Here is an 18,181-nt window from a genome sequence, read left to right as displayed (position 1 = left end):
TGATCATTGTACTTCTGGTTAGCAGAGTCTTCTCCTTGGAGCAGGTTTCTAAACTGTGTCACCCACAGGTCTACAATTTGATTTTACTTATTGTGGTTGGTACAAGGCTCTTTGTTTGCAGTCACTTGTGCCACTCCCTCCAGAGAGTTCCAGGTCTGGGTTCTTATGTTAGATTTCCACCATGGTCTCTGTAACCCCAGCTCCTGGCTCATCACTCTCCACTTGCTGTAATACCACGCTGAGGATGCAACCTTTCTCCTACTTCTGGTGGGAGTAGGTCCCAGGATTAGGGAGATACCAGGTGTCCTAAACAGTGAGGTTGCTGGTGGAGTTGATCTTGACAGAACCTGTTGGCTGTTAAGTCTGAGGGACACACAGACCTATTTCAACCCATACAATGCCAAATTCAGTATTATTTTTGATGTGGCACCAGTGCAATGCACTGAGCTCAGTGAGTTCACTCTCAGCTCAGCGTATTCACAGCTCACTGTTGTCCCCTGCAGTCTTAAAGCCTTTGCCACACCATACAAAATTGCACCTTATGTACCACTACTAGAGTTCTCCTGGCTCTCAGGTGTGAGGGTTACCCAGACCTGTCTTGGGTGGAACCTGTAGAATGCCACTTTGCTGCAGTTCACTGAGCCAGAATCAGTTCACTCCCAACTCATGTGCATGCTCAGTCCTTTGCCTAGCCTTTGCCTCCTTAAACAAAATGGTACCTGATTCAGCTCTAGGGGGCAGACAGGGATATGAAATCCACCCTGTTCCCACATGGCCCTTCTGGGACCTGCCACACTATCTCTGCTCCTGGTCAAATCAAACAGACCAGCAGGACATGCAATTCTTTCTCTGGGTTCACCTCCTGAGCTCCCAGTGAACGCCCCTTCCCACCTTGTTGATGGTGGAATTCCGGCTGCTGGTGCAATTCAGATTGTCACTTGCTGAATGCCTTTTGGGTATCAGCCACTGCAACACTACACGGTTGTGTCTACTATTTTTTTGCATCCATCAATCTCTAGGTACCCCTCTGCTGTCCTTTTGTCCTCTCCTATTTCCTGCAATGTGCGCTTTCTGCTTCACTGGCTAATGGTTCTCCATCTTTCATACATGTCTTTACCCTATTTTGCCCTCCAAGATCAAAGGAACTTCCCTTTTAGAATTCAGGTAAAACCGGCACTCAGGGAGGCAGAATATGCATCCCAATAGGTGCTCCACTTAGCAGTCCAGTGGCTATCCTTACAGTAAAATCAGAAGCCTGGAGGAACTGCTCTTTCCAAAGGAGGTAAAAATGAGGGGATAAGGAGGAGAAGATGTTATATTCTCAAATAGTAACTTCACCAGGGACTAGAGACCCAAACTACACATTAGCATGCTTACAGATCAGCACAGCTCCACGGAAACATTTTCTTTTCCTGAGAGTTTTCTTGAAATGTTAGGGTAGCTTGTAGTTCTTCTTTGTGTCTCTTCGATTGGTTTAGGGAAGGATATAAGCATGTTTTAGGGAAATAGTCAGCAGTTAATAGCTGTTTTTTTGAGGAAATATAAACTTTAAAGGGGTGTTTTTTTTCCTATGCCTTCAGCTTGCAGCACTGAGGACAAGTTCCTTCCTAACAGACAATGACTTCACATATCATGAAACCTGATAGGACATTGTTCCTCAAAAAAAAAAAGTTCTGGGGCCTTGCACCAATGTGGGTGACCTGGAAGAAGTTCCTGACTCCTTACTGCAGACTGGCTCAGCTCTGGCCCCCTTGTGGCCACTTGGGGAGTAACCCAGTGGATGTCCGTTTTTCCTTCTTTTTGTAGATCTGCCTTTCCAATAAAAATAAATTTAAAAAAATTTTAAAAGACTGTGTTCCCAGAAATCATCGTTCTAATAAACACAGGACGGCAGACGTGGTAAGTACAAAAACTGTAACTACAGTGCCAACTATTCTTAAAACTACAGCTATAAGCCCTATACCACTAGAGGGCAGTCATGTCATAAATGTGTATTAAAATCCTGTTATAAGCTATAAAGGAAAATTGGTTTGTCTCTAAAATTTTGCATCTACCTCGAATCAATTACACATATTTATCAAATGCTTTAAAATTTAATCCTATTAATAAAACCTTTAAAAATTACAATTCTATCTTACGAATGTTTTTAAAGTATTGTTGAAACACTACAAATATTACAACTGAAATAATTTCACATTTAATCTGGAATATGTAGCCATTAGGCTAATGAGAAATAAATTATAAACCTGATTAATTATACAGACTCAATTTTATAAAGCATTTTATACACATAACTTTTTTAAAATGTCAATAATATCACAGCACATTTTAGATTAATGTTCTCAATCTCATCTTAATGGTAACAGATTAATTTTGCATTCTATAATAAAATGTCTTGCATCTATTATTTAATCTCTATTTCTACCATCCAAGCTCGAAAACAAAATGACCTTTTCCCCCAAGCCGCCCAACTGGTCTATGTTGAAGTACCCAGCCTCTCCAACCTGTTCCTTCACACTGTTGCCATAATTACATTGCTATTGTCAGCTGTTACCGCACATGAAGCTCTTGCTTTAAAACTTTGAGGCTGGTAGTACTTGTACAATTACTCCCTTCTCATCAGAAAATAAGTTGTTTGAGCTGTGAGACGGGTATAACACTTGAACCATGTGGTGCTGTTGACAATTTAGTCTATTTTTCCCCATATTCACCAAGATCTAGTTAAGAGCAAAATCAGCTTATTCATCCTTCCATTCTCCAGAATTAGTCATAATAGATGTCCAATATCCATGTGTTATAAACAAGTAGATGAGGAGTATTTCAAATAAGAAAGCAAAATGAAATGTAATGTGGATTTTATAAAAAATTTTAAAGATTTATTTATTTACCCGAAAAGCAAAATTAAAGAGGAAGAAGGAGCTACAGAAATTTTCCATCCATCATGGCCATTGCAGCCACTTGGGGAGTGAACCAGCAGATGGAACATCTTTCCGTGTCTCCTTCCCTCTGTATATCTGCCTTTCCATTCAAAGAATAAATCTTTAAAAAAAAACCAAAAAACCAAAAAAAGATTGTACCAAACATGAATAAATAATCTATGCCTCTAAGTGAGTAATAATATCTTCAAACTAGAACCATTATTTGTGTTTTCCTAGCACATATTGCACATTTCTATCTAAAGGATAAAGTGTACTCTTGGGTATTAATCTTATTTAACTTCTTCCTTAAGGACGTGAGCTCACATAAAAGATGTCATTAATACTTAGTCTGAGTGATTCCTTTCCTCATTTCTCTTATTTTACCATTTATTTTATCAATAACTTTAGAACAGAGCAATACTGACTGACAAAGCACTCCATTTTTTCTTCTATGATTACCAGGAAAAATATTTTGAAAATTCCTAAATATAAAATAACTAATTTACAAAATGTCTGAAATGAGACTGTGTGGGAATAAAGACAGAAGAGATGACTATATATTCATTAAAACTCTAGACACCTAAAATTGTAATGTCATTTAAAAAAAGAATAAAAGCTATGAATTGGTTAATGCATCTGAATATAAAACCAAGGAAGGCTTCCTTTTCTCAATATTTCATTACAACATTTTTCTATAGAAAAAAATTCACCACCTACTAATATCCTCTAGGGATACATAAACTGGGGTCTACATTGTGACATAGCAGGCAAAAGTTGTCACCTGCAATGCCAGCATCCCATAAGGGCATTGGTTCATGTCTGGCTGTCCAACTTCCAATCGAACTCTCTGGGAATCTACCTGGCAAATCAGCAGAAGATGGCCAAGTCCTTGGGTCCCTGAACCCACATGGAAAAGCCAAAAGAAGCTCCTGCCTTGGGTTTTGGTCTGGCCCAGCCCTGATCAATGTAACCATCTGGGGAGTGAATCAGTGCATGGAAGATCTCTGTCTTTGCCCAAACCTGCCTCTCTGTGTCTTTCAAACAAAGAAAAGTAAATCTTTTTCTTAAAGATTTATTTATTTTTGTTGCAAAGTCAGATATACAGAGAGGAGGAGAGACAGAGATGAAGATCTTCCGTCTGATGGTTCACTCCCCAAGAGGCCTCAATGGCTGGAGCTGAGCCAATCCAAAGCCAGGAGCCAGGAGTTCTTCCAGGTCTCCCACATGGGTGCAGGGTCCCAAGGCTTTGGGCTGTCCTCGACTGCTTTCCCAGGTCACAAGCAGGGAGCTGAATGGAAAGCAGGGGTACTGGGATTACAAGCGGCGTCCATATGGTGTGTGCAAGGAGAGGACTTTAATCATACACTATTGTGCTGGGCCCAAAGATAAATAAATCTTTTTAAAAACACTGATAAAGCCAAAGGGAAGTAAAAGAACTCTCTAAGTACTATGCCCTTCATTTACCTAGCAGGGTAGTTGCATAACAGTAGGAATTACATAAGAATACTATAAATGTTATAATGCCATATTAGTCTTACGCTTTACCAAAGAAATGGAAGTATGAAATATAATTTCATAATTATATTATTTACTCATTATGATCCATGATCAGCAAATTAAATAAACATTTCAAAGTTTAAACAAAAAAGTACATTAAAGATCAGTTGGTTCTATAAATGTTTACAAAATCAACTGTTTTTTAAGAAAATACATTAAGATAAATTGAGCAAAAATACAAGCAATCAAAAACAGGATGAAAAGGGAGTATCAGTACGCACAGACATTAAAAACACTTTAAGAAAATATCTGAAAGATTTAAAGCCAAAAAAATGTAGCTACTTACTGAAAATCCATTAATTTCTTATGAAACACAATATACCAAAACTGACACAAGAAAAAACAGACAATTCAACTCGTTCTCTAGCTATTAAATAAATTGAATTAATAACATCTTCTTTAAGGATAAAACTACAGGACCATAGAATCTTGATGATACATTCTATCAAAACTTTAAGGAAAAAAATAATGTAAAACCAATAAAAATTCTTCCAGAAAAGAGAGGAGGGAAAAATCTCTAATTTTTCTTATGAGGCAAGAATTATCTTGATAATAAAATTTCATAGAACTACTGAAAGGGAAAAATTATATAGCAGAATTGCTTATCAACACAGATGCAAAGATCCTAGGTAAAATATTATCAGCTAGAATATGGGGATGCATACGAATAAATAATTCATTATGATTATTTGCAAACTAAGCTTAAATAAAAAAATGATGTAATTCATTATATCAATAAAACATAAGGATAAAATAAGCATATCTGTCAAGCTTCAAAACCCAATTCATGATGTGAACTCCCATCAAACCAGGAGTAAAAAGCAAGCTGAATGCAATAAAGTACATCTACCAGAAACCCTGCAGCTCACACCATTCTTGATGGTGAAACGTTAGCAATCGTGCCTCTTTATTTTTTTTTATTTTTAGTTGCTAAGATATTTAATACAGTTGTGGGCGCAATTCTATTACTATAATGATATTTCTTCCCTCTCTCCATCTTTTTTTTTCATTTTTAAGATAGTTAAAGAAGTAAAACAAGCAGTATAACAAGTAAACAAGAAGTGTAGAAAGTAAAACAGAAAGCATAATAAGTAAAAATAAAAATTTGACCTTTGAAGGTTAGAGACAGGCAGGATAACAATCTCTCTCACCAGTCCACTCACATTGCTCTAAACACATTATCAATTCAATAAATCGAGAAGTGAAACAGGCATAACGATTGTGGAAGAGAAAGTGATATGATTATGCATAGAAAATCCTATGGAATTTATAAAAACTAATCAGAATGGATAATCAGACTGAGTAAGATTAAAGACTGTAAGATTAATATAAACATTAATTACATAACATTTGCAAAGAATTATTAGAAAAAATTAATGAAAATTAATTTTATTTATACTAATTTTAAAAACATAAGATAAATCAGATGATACATAAGACAGCTAATCTGTAAGGTTTTTAAAGATCTACTGTATTTTAAAAATTTGTTAATTATTTTCCTTGATACAGTTTTATAGGCTTAGGGATTCATTCCCTCCCCCTTCCTCCTTAAATATCTTTCCATCCCACCATTTGTCTCCATGTTATTATAATAGTGTAGCACAGCCTAATTTTCTGATATTCAAATGTATCCTGACATGGTAAGTATAGAAAAACATAGAAAACCTAGTATTATAATGTAAAAGCATATTTATAAGCGTCATTGAGAGTCCTACTTTAACTCAGGAGAGATGCACACTGTATAGATGTACGAAGATGTTGAATGTCTACATGGAGACACAAAGGAAAAAGCAACGGCTCCTTCACAGAACAAAATATAAATAAGACCGACCACATCTGATTTCAAGATTATTATGAAATGATTAAAAATGGGAAGAAATCAACTTAAGGATAGATATGAAGAGTAATAAAAGATATTCAAAAGTGAGCCCACTCATATTGACAAAGATGCTATGGCATTTTAATTTGGAAATGATGATTGTTCCAACAAATGGGGCTGGGACAGCTGGATAGCCAACTGTCCAAAAAAAAATGGCTGTAATGCTAACCATACATAGAAACAAAATTAACTCAAATTGGATCATAGACTTAAATGCAAATGTAAAAATTAGACTTCATAATATATTCATATTTCTGCATATGACTGTATTTCTTAAAATTTACAGACTGTAAAAAATTACATGTAGACTGGAAAATTAAGAATATTTGCTCTTTGAGAGACCTCGTTAAAAAAATGAAACAGCAACTTGCAATCTGGGAGAAGAATGTTTGTAGCATTTAATACAGTCAGTACACTGAAAATACAGCATCCAACAGAAAGACAAACATAAACATTAAATACAGCCAGCTGTTATGCTCCTAGAGATTTATTCCAAGGAAATGAAAATAATGTCTACATAAAGACTTGCATATAAATGTTCATAGCAGCCTTATTGCTAATACTGAAACACTAAAGACAATCCAAATGTTCACCAAAGAGAATTAAGAAAATGGATAAACAAATTGTCAAATAATAACACAAAGGAATGCCATGGAGCAATAAATTTTGCTATATACATGAAGACATGTATATCACAAATACTATGTTGCAAATATGTTGCAAAAAGAAAGCCAGATAAAAAAATACATATTGCAATGATAACATTTATACAAAGAATAAGAAGCAGCAAAGAAACTTCATGAAACAGAAGGAAACTTGGAGATGCTATGTGTGGTGTTTTGTATGTGTCTGTGAATGTGTATATAATTGCCATATGTCATCAAAACTGAATGTGTAAGATTCATGCATTTTATCAAATATAAATTATAACTCAAATGGAAAACATATTTTAAAAGGAACCATTTAATTCTGAGGGCTTTTATTACACCAGACTGTGGTAGAAATTTTTTGTGTTGTTACTTCTTGACTAAATTCCTTATTTTCCACATCATTCCTGGTGCAGACGCCTTCTTTGCACCAGGAATCCCAGTGATATTTCGCAAACCTAGCAGCTCCTTCTTCAATGGAGTACAATTACATACCTGATGTTATAAAGCTCACTTCAAGATAAACAAGGTACTATATTGCAATCACAAATTCTACTGAGTTAATTAATTTTACCTGTAGTAAATATAAGGATTCAGTTACAAGTAGAATCTTCAAGATAATAATTACATATTTAACTCAAAAAATAAATGGGAGTGAGTTTTACATAGAAATAAGACCTCACTTCCATATCATAGTATCTGCGTTCAAGTCCTAGCGTTTCACTCCAAATTTGTGCCAATGCAGATCCTGGGACATGGTGGTCATGGCTCAGGTCAGTGGAGACTGGACTGTGTGTCGTGCCTCTCGGCTTTGACCTCGCCATGCGCCAGCTGCTGTGGGCACCTGGTAGTGACCTGCTGGACAGGAACTCTCTGTATCTATTTCTCTGTCTTTCAAATGTACTACAAACATTAAGTCTAATATCTGTCAGAATGTCTGAGGTTAGGATCCTGCATGCACCCCTGAGTACACAGGAAAATAGAAATCCCTGAATCTGTTTCCTAAACACAGGCATCCTCATAAAGTTACCATGAGGACAAAACAATAAAGGTCTTAGAAATATCTGTTACACATATAGGTACTCCATAAATATTAAATCTAATATATATTTGCAACTGTCATATGACAAATACCATACTGAAAATGCTACTTATTAGAGGATATTTAGAATAGATTTTTTTAGAATAGGTTTCTTTTAAACTTATCTCAAAAATAGATATAAGAATCACAATGAAACACATAGTCCTCAGTTTGTTTTCATCCATTTGGAAATACAGATGTTCGTACTAACTACACTGCAGGAGCACAGGATGAGAGTCAATCAATTTAAACAATATTCCTAAAAGTCATCATTTAAAAGAAAAGCATTCTTTATAAAACCTTTTAAAAACAATTACTTAGTGTTTATTCTAATTTGTTTTCCTGAGATCAAAATATCACATTGGCTCATTACCTATTGTTTATATGAGTATAATGCAGGTGGTGTTTGGAAAAACATTAGCTGATTAAACTAGTGGATGAACCAATTCTTCAGTAGAAGGACCAGCAGAGTGGAGAAGGAGACTAGTGTCTACAAGAAGGAAACTCTTCATTTCAGACCCTTTGGGGAAGGAAACCCCTTCTGCTCTACTGTAGAACACCTGTGAGACTGAAGCATCCTATCCATGGAAAACAACAACACATACTCTAAACTACCAGTCTAACTCAGACACTTAAATGAGAGGACTTCGCCTTGCATTCCCTTTTCACTCATTTCTTTGGCTTCAAAGCAGCATCAGATGACTTACAACTGTAGGAGAACAAAGTAAAACCAAATACCATGATCTTGATCTGGAGCCTCTAGGTTGTAGCCGTAGCCCAGCAGCGTGCGCACAGCCTCACGGAGACTGTCCTTGTTTGACTTTTTGGTCCGGTCATCTAGGAGAGCATAAGGAACCAGGCGAGGGTTTCTTCTGTTCTTCACATCCTAAGGGGGAACAAAGGCAAGGAGTTGCCAAAGCAAGCAGCCTTAGGAAATGCAGCAACTACCAAAGACATCACCATGGAAAGCTTCCAAGGATGAAGATGTCTGTTCCATTTGTCCTCCTCCTTCTTAAGTTGCAGAAGCTACCAGTACACTACCAATATAAAAGTTCACCAAACAGAAAAACTAGCTAAAATGAGCTCTGTCTTCTATCTCCTATGGTCTAAAGGCAATGAGCTAATTGAGAGAACATTTATTATCTAGTATAGTTCACTGGTAAGCCCGTACTGCTTACTTCTCAATGATCTTGGGTCAACAGACAGAATAAAGTTGTTTTCTTGTCTTCAGAGAAAGCTCAGTGGACAGTCATTACATGTCCCTGAATAAGCATTGGGAACACACATTCAATTTACTTCCTCAACTAATGAAGCCTAAACAGTGAGGTTATAAAATTCATAACTCATCTATTGTAAGAGAGGCTCTGATTTTAAATAGTGTTAAAACGTTGTTGACAAAGAGAAAGGACAGAATGTCTTTCAATCTGGGTAAAATGATCCCTAATTTTAGATACAGTAGGAAACTTTCAGGAAATTGTGGAATGGACATAACTGCATCGTCATTAGGGTACCAGCACTTATGAAACCACTTCTCCCCATGCATTTATTGACACTCTTCTGCAGTGCTTCTAGAGTGTCCAAGCCTCAAGAAGCATAATCAATTCTTAACATAAAAGTACACCATGGGAAAATGAAGGCATAACCACACTATCTCAACAAACATACAACAAAACAGAAGCTACGGTAGTCACAGCAGCTGCTTTGGCAGACAGGAGCAAGGAAAACTGTTCTGTGTCTGATTGCTTCGTCACTCCCGCACTTCTACTGTACAACTATTCTGAATACCAGAACATCTACTGACTCCTGGAGTCAAAAATCACTGGATTGCTTTTCAGGTGGCTCCATTCCAAAGTCACCACAAAACAAACAAGCAGAAGCAAACAGAACTCGTACTGCTAAAGCAGCTTCCCAATACTCTATCCAGTGCCCCCTCCCTTTCAACATAGCTGCCGTCCCTCATGGTTTCCGCTGTGGAAATGGAAGCCTCTCCTGCATCCACTCTGCAGAGATGATGTCCTGACAATATACTTGTTTTATAGGAGCTTCCTGTGGGTTCTGCACCCACAGATAGCACAGAAGATGAAACTCAAGCAAACTTCTGCTCTTGGCGGTTTTAGTTTTTGAAAAGCAGATGAAAAATCAAAGACAACGCCTTTTCTAATAACACAGCGAATGTGCTGTATCAATGGGGAAAGAAGAGAAGGGAACTGAAAGAAGGGATGGAGAAATGGTTCATGTGAGAGCTTCTTTAAGCTCAGACACAACCTTCACCTGCAGTGTCAGCATATTCCACGTGGGTGCCAGGTGCTCTTTGCCAATGGTCTGAGAGAAGCAGCAGAAGATGGCATAAGTGTTCAAGCCATTGCCACCTACATGGGAGACCTGAATGAAACTGTGGCTCCTGGCTTCAGACTAACAGCCTTGGCCATTTTGGTCATCATGGGAAAGATCCAGTGGAGGAAATCTCTCTCTCTCTTTATCTCTCTCTTTCTCTCCCTCACTCTCTGTAACTATTTGAAATAAATAAATGTATTTTTTAAAAAACGACTATTGTAACATAACTGTATGTATCTGATATGTGTCTTCCATTGTAAGACCCAGAGCAGAAGTCATCTAATTACTAAATGTAGTACTAAATAGGTATTTTAGAGAAAATGTGCAAGGTTAAAACATATATAAATGTTATATTTAAAAGGTCATTATTTAATCTACATTCATGCACACTTTGTCAATTCCAGTTTAAGTCAATCGTGCTGAGAATCCCATGTACCTGTTGGATCCCATACGTCCAGCCTTGCCGGATTCGATCCCGGGCCCACACATTGTGAGCATTTTCTGCCAGCTTATCCACCATTGCTTCTTGAGATGGGGTAAGTTTTATAAAGCTCAAGTCCATTGGGGCAGGTTTATATCCACTTGTCAGCTGGTAACTACAATGCAAAGACAAACAGATAAAACCAAATTTATGTTAAGAGTCCCTAGGACACCTTACTCAAGACACCACTTGATTCCAATTGTTCATAAACCACAGTGGTAACATTGGGGGAGAACCACTCAGCAAGCCTGGGATCCTTTCCCTTTAACTATTAAATTAAGTGAAAAAGCCATTTGACCTTTATGTGCCCACATTTACACCAAAAAAAAAAAAAATTAGCGTATCTCTGAAAGACCCATTATGGCATGTTCCAAATAGTTAAGGTTTATTTAAAATACTGGTTTTCCACTAAACCATTCCTTTCTGTATTATCCTCAACTTTTAAAGGTTAAATTAATAGAATACTCTTTGATCAGTGTACCCCCACAGATATTCTCTATTCTTTTTTCTATAAGGAGATTTTAATGCACTTATAATTCACTTTCCTGTTGCTATTTCTTGTGTTTTAAGGATTTATTTTTTTATTACAAAGGCAGATTTACAGAGAGAAGGATAGATGAAGATCCCCCATTTACTGTTTCACTCCCCAAATGGCTTCAATTGCCAGAGCTCAGCTGATCCAAATCAGCAGCTTCCTCCAGGTCTCCCATGTGGGTGCAGGGTCCCGAGGATTTGGGCCATCCTCCACGGCTTTCCCAAGCCACTCACAGAGAGCTAGATCACATATAGAGCAGCCATGACACAAACCAATACCCATATGGAATGCTAGCACTTCAAGGAGCACGATCAGCATTTAGAGCCATGGTACCACCCCCTTCTACTGGTAAATTTTTAGGGAGTCTCGAAACAAGATAAAAGCTAGGAAGTAGAGAAAAATCTCAGCTAGGTAATCATCTAAAACATGATTACACATCATTTCTCTGGAGTTCAAAGAACTCTTACCAGAGCCCAATTCCACACTCTAAGCTAGAGGAAGAAGGTACAAAAACAGGTATGTGCTTTGATCTTTTGGAAACCATATAAAATAGAAAATGTTATATTTCAATATATAATTGAAACTACTAAAATTTCAACATGCATGTACATAGTACTGCCCAGTTTCACACAGACACACAAACAGCTGTCTCATTCTACCTGGCGACTAATATCAACACAAGGTCTATTTTATTCTTCTGCCATGCTCTAACCCCAGCAGTCAATTACAGTGTGAGGTATGAAATTAGTTTTGATCTGTTTTTCTTATATTTAAAACAGTTCCCAGCAAACAGCAGTCTTTTGATATAGAATCAAAACATTAATTTATCTCACTAATATAAATAAATACACATGTTCATTTCAAAGATCCATCTTTCAGGAAAAATAAGAGGAAGAAAATTTATCATAAAAAGATGCTAAGAAGCCAGTTTATAGTGTAGCAGGATAAACTGCTGCTTATAGTATTGGTAACCTGTTTCAGACTACAGTTCGATTTCTAGCTCCACTCCCAATCTAGCTCCCTGCTGACGCATCTGGGACAACAGTGGATGAAGGCCTCAATACTTAGGTTCCTGCCACGCACATGAGAGACCAGGACAGAGTTCCTGGGTGCTATTTTCAGTCTGGCCCACTCCTGTCTATTGCAGCCATTTGGAGAGGGAGTCAGCCTACAGAAGAGCCCTCTTTCTCTGCCTGCCTCTAAAATAAGTATTTCCTAAAAAATAAAACAATACAGTTTACAAATTAGTTCTCTGAATGTTCAAGAAAATAGCCTTTAAAAAGCTCTAATCATATTTCTTAATGGTATTCTGGTCTGTGTCTGACACCATTACAACAGAAGATCCTTAAGAATTAGAGTTCTTCCACTCTGTTTGCTGGGATCCCCACAACCAGTTCTAGTTCTAGTTCCAGTACCTGTCAGGTACTCAGTAAAATGTGTGGTCTGAGTTAATGTATATGAAATAGCAAGAAATAAAGTTTAAGTTGAATAAAGTTAGTTTTGACCTAGTTACTCTTGTGTCATTACAAAAATAATTTATCTACACTTTTTTAAAAAATTGGATTACATACATCTGGTAAACATGGCAATCATGGCTGTCATGATTTACATTCACAAGCTAAATTTATAGGCATGAAACTGTGTTCCATTTTAAAGTAGAACTTTGCATAAATGAATAGTTTACCATATTCTTTTTAATTTGTATGAGAACTCACATGGAGTTTTTTTCACACTCATACAAATCATTATATAGTGTAACCTTTTGCTGTTACACAGACAGATCTCTAAACTGCAGTCAGAGCCACATTTACATGTTCTCAGTTGATAATACTGTCTTCAAGAAAGCTGTTGCAATACATTATATGAACTAGGAGGTGATCTAAAGCAGGTAAATTTCCAAGTAAAACATTCTGCTGGAAGCAGCCTCAGGAGCCGTGGAATAAATAGCCTAGGCTTTAGCACTTCCCCATCTCTTCTCTTCACTCTCCCTGATAACAGAATCACTCAACATATAACAGCATAAAACACTCTTCATTCACTTCCATGGCCTTCATGCCAACTGGGTGTCACAAAAGATAAGGATTTCATATTAATGGATGCATCATTGTGTAGAGCTAATGCCACCTTAATGTAGAATAGAAGCAATTTCAAAGACAAAGATCCTTTCAGTCAAAGGGCTCTAATGATTGATTTGCCAGTAATACCTTGGTCTGAGGAGGTGCATTTGCAAAGAGAACGTTGTGAAGGAAGAGCTTCCAAGTCAGAAATTACAATCCGCACAATAGCCTAATGGCTAAAGTCCTTTCCTGGATCCCATATGGGTGCCAATTTGCATCCATGCTGCTCCACTTCCCTTCCAGCTCCCTGCTTGTGGCCTGGGAGAGCAGTCAAGGATGGCCCAAAGCCTTGGGACCCTGCACGCACTTAGGAGACCTAGAGGAAGCTTCTGGCTTTGGATTAGCTAGGTTCTGGCTGTTGCTTCCACTTAGGAGGTGAACCAGTGGATGATTTTTGTCTTTCCTTCTCTCTGTAAATCTGACTTTCCAATAAAACTAAGTAAATCTTTTAAAAAGAGGAAATTACAATCAAGTCCCACTAAATTGTGACCCTTGAAATGTCAAAAGCATTTTTTTATTTTCCAAGTTTCCTATTTCCCGTGAAGATGGTTTAAGAATTGCTTTCAGGGTTCGGGCCTTGGGTTTGGGGGCAAGTGCCGCTCCTCACAGTGTGGCGGCTGTGGGGGGTGCCCCTGCTGGGTCGGACCCAATGCTGGGGGCTCACGCCAAAGACACTGCTGCAAGGCAGTGAACGAGTCCTCGGCCTCCCCCAGGACCCAAGAGAGCTCTTTCCTCAGGGTAAGTGCACCATGAGGGAACTTGGGAACTGGGTTAAAATTCCTAGCTCCGCCCAGCTGCTAATATCTTGCGGCTAGGTGAGTTTGGGAGGGGTTCGGGCCTTGGGTTTGGGGGCAAGTGCCGCTCCTCACAGTGTGGTGGCTGTGGGGGGTGCCCCTGCCGGGTCGGACCCAAGGCTGGGGGCTCACGCCAAAGACACTGCCGCAAGGCAGTGAACGAGTCCTTGGCCTCCCCCAGGGTGGCCAGTGCACCATGTGGTGCCAGGCTTTGCCTGCTGGCCGCCCGGCAGCCTGCTCTGGGGTTTTTTAAGATATGTTTGCTGCCTGGGGACACCCATGACTAAGTCCAATTTTAGTGTAGGTGAGTAGTGAATCTTGGGTGATTCCCAGTGACAGGGTCATGGAAGTTTTAGGCATGCGTGGGGACTGAGACCTGGTGGTTTGGAGGGAAGTACCCAGGAGACAATTACGGTTAGTCAGATACACCAACCCAATTCGGAATACAGAAATGGCTTGTTTGCCTAGAACATCACTGATCGTTCACACATCAGCCCACACCAATACTATGGATGGGGGCCTCTTTGGCAGTGATGGGTACCATTACCCAACTGTTTGGTGGAGTGGTGGAGTGGTCACATTTGGCAGGGTCAAGACTGTATCCAGCACGCGAGAGAACTTGGTCTGGGGGTAGACTCTATGGGGTTCTGTGGGCCCAACCCTGTGGAAATACAAGTCCCCCTAGTTGGATACCCTAACAGGGTTGAGTTTCCCACCAAGGGGCACTTGTGCTGGAATGGGGGCTGCGTTCTATCTAGGAAACAGTTGTAGTCACCCGAGGCACTAGTGTGGGCTGGGATTGGATGCACCAGGCCGGTTCAGATCCCAACACTATCTGGTGTCATGGAGAACCAGGGTAGATGTGGGACTGACTAGGCTGGGTCTCAATCCCCCACTGAGAAATGTGTGAGCTGTACGTGGGTATGGACGAGCCATGGCCGGGCTGAAACATCCAACAACAACAACCAGAATGGGGTGAAAGCCAGCCAGGAAAAGCCACTGTTCCTGCTAGGACAGGAGGTGAACTGAGTAGGGTTGGCTCAAGGACCCCCTGGCATGCGCAAAATCTGGCATTGGGAGGGGTTCTGATGGAGAAGCCTGGGCAACTCCTCTGGCAGGACACAGTCCCTGCAGGTAAGTGCAAGAAGCATGATAGGAAACAGCCCAGAATAGGCCTTGGAAAGTTTCCCACTGGCACACATTCAGCATGGGTCAGGAGCAGACCAGGCTGAATCAGTTCATGTCACCCACTGGCAAATCCCATCACCAGAACAGAGTGTGGGATGAGCTGGGTTTGGTCGCGACAAAACCAGTACACAGTATGGAATGCCAGGGCGTGGTTGCCTGTACTGGATATGAATGTAGCACCCAACCAGCACACGCGAGATCCAGGAAGGGAGGGGCAGAACTGGCAGGGGGATCAAGGGGCTGGTCCCCTCGCTGGACAGCTACTCCCACTGGAGAGTGTGGGCTGGGATAGACAGACCAGACTAAGCAAGGCTACAACACCTGTGAGCTGCATGTGGACTAGATCAGGGAAAAGCCAGGCTGGGCGGATTATTCCTGTGGGTGCAAGCATAAATTAGAGTGGGTGAGGGTTGTTTGGGCAGCATCAGCATCAGCTGGCAGAAGCTGGCACTTGGGACTAATCCTGTCAAGTCAAATCACAGAACCACCTAAAGAGTGCATAAACTGGGACAGAGACCTGGGAGGGAAAAAGTGGGTTCCCCCTTCTTGGGTCACTATTCCCATGGGAGGGCATGAAAACTAGGACGGGGGCTGGGATGGCTAGATAGAGAGGCACTCAACAACATCTGTGAGGGCTGGATGGTTGAGTTGGTTAGACAGAACTAAGCTTTAATACCCACTGACAAGTACCAGAGCCAAATGGGATGGGGGACAGACTGGTCTTCTGCTACACATACTGGCAAACCAGGGTAGGGGGCGGGCTTGGTGGGGGTTATTGTGGGTCGCCCTGACTAGGTTGCAGCTCCCATTGGTTGATGTAAGGGCTGAACCAGACTAGACTGCAACACCCATTGGTTCCAGTGCAACTCGGGACTAAAACCAGAACCAACCCAGCAATTGCAACCACCAGCTGATCGGGGTGATGGACTGTGCCGGGCCCTATGCTTGCTAGAACACACAAGAAACTAGTCTGGTAATACCTCAAAGTTTCTTTGGAGATCTCCCCACTTGAACTGCTGGACTCAGAACTCTAACCAAGAAAAGACAGAAGACAGAACAGGTCAATCATTCATCTCAGCTATATGTTGGCAGCGAAATATGGGGCGAACAGAGACTTTATGATGGACCATATCAATCAGTGGACGACCTCATTGAGCGAAACTGGCAGCGATGCATAACTGGAGAACTATTAAAACCACTTGAGCAAATATCTCAGAGCATGCCCCACATCCGGGATTTGGGGTGGGTGGGTAAACGGGTGGAGCTTCTCCCTCAATATCCCCCTTTACCAAAGATACATGATGGAAACAATATGGACATAATAGTATTACCCACTTCCCTATGCCCCCGAACCTTTTTTTTTTGTTCTTTAACCGTAATTAACTATGTAAAGATTGTCAACAACAATACAATAAAATAGATTAAAAAAAATGCTTTCAATCTGTGATCTGAATGAAAACTCAAGGTAAGGTGAATATATCTGTTCATTTGAAGTAGCACAATAACTAGCTGGCATTCATTTTCAAATGCAGACTAAAGAATTTATTTCACTGCAGCTCTGTATAATTCTGTGCAGGAAAGGATTTGCATCTTAAAATGGTTCTAAAAGGCTAAAATCCTATCCAAATTAAAGCTGCCAACTACCACTTCAGCTGAATCTTATTTCTGCCTCTCTACACTGTACATTATCTCATACAGTAAAATAAATAAAAGTATCTTTGAAATTAATATCCAGCGTGAAGGCTCAACTAGCTAATTCTTTACCTGCAAGCAGCAGCATCCTGGCTGCTCCACTTCTGTTCCAGCTCTTTGCTTGTAGCTGGGAAAGCAGTAGAGGATGTCCCAAAGCCTTAGGACCCTACACCACATGGGAGAGCCAGAAGCAGCTTTGGCTCCTGGCTTCATTCAGATCAGCTCCGCTCTGACCACTGTGACCATTTGGGGAGTGAACCAGTGAATGGGAGATCTTTATCTCTCTTTCTGTAAATCTGCCTTTCCAATAAATAAATAAATATACAAACAAACATTAACAGGAAAAAAAAATATTCTTAGACTCTGCCCAACTGTTTTCAATAAAAATGATGACATTGTGAATGTATAAGTTAATGATATCAAAAACAATTTGGAAAAATATGTTTTGATTTGTGGTACATCTTGACAAAGGAAATAAGAATCAAGTCATTATGAGAAAACAAATTATTTTTTAAATAAATAAATTTCCCATGGCAAACAGTACCTATTTCACTCCATTAATACATTTGAAAATAAGATACTAAAAGGTGAATTAATTGTATTATAAATTATTTTATTCTTGCTCTTAGAAAAAAAACCTGAAACAGAGCTTTGAAGAACACATGACTAACACGAATATTGCAAATTCAAAATTAGTTTTGAACCAATTAGTAGAAATTTAAAGGGTATAAAGCAAAGATTCCCATAAGGTTCTTGGAAAGCAAAATTTCATGGTCCAGCACTGTGGTATTGTATGGTAAGCTGCCATCTGCAGAAGTGGCACCCAATATGGGTGCTGAGTCAGGTCTCAGTTTCCTCACTTCCTCACTTCCAATCAGACAAGGCTTTGGGCTCCAGCATGCACTGCACCATCTTTCTCCTGGGGCACTTTCCTGTTGAGAGACCCGTAAGAAGCTTC

The 18,181-nt window shown here is 39.6% G+C and overlaps 1 protein-coding gene across 1 annotated transcript in view; it reads right to left on the bottom strand.

Annotated features, from left to right (window-relative positions):
* The window catches only part of RYR2 (ryanodine receptor 2), a 663,784-nt gene that overhangs the window by 243,117 nt on the left and 402,486 nt on the right, over positions 1 to 18,181 (bottom strand). The window contains exons 26-27 of the mRNA XM_058669392.1: positions 10,853 to 11,012; positions 8,821 to 8,968 (exon numbers count right to left, since the gene is read on the bottom strand). Of these exons, the coding sequence (XP_058525375.1) occupies positions 8,821 to 8,968; positions 10,853 to 11,012 (308 nt within the window). The remainder of the gene's footprint in view (positions 1 to 8,820; positions 8,969 to 10,852; positions 11,013 to 18,181) is intronic.

Source organism: Ochotona princeps, chromosome 10 (genome assembly GCF_030435755.1).
Source record: "Ochotona princeps isolate mOchPri1 chromosome 10, mOchPri1.hap1, whole genome shotgun sequence".
Taxonomy (NCBI): domain Eukaryota; kingdom Metazoa; phylum Chordata; class Mammalia; order Lagomorpha; family Ochotonidae; genus Ochotona; species Ochotona princeps.
This window is presented reverse-complemented; position numbering and strand designations above follow the sequence as displayed.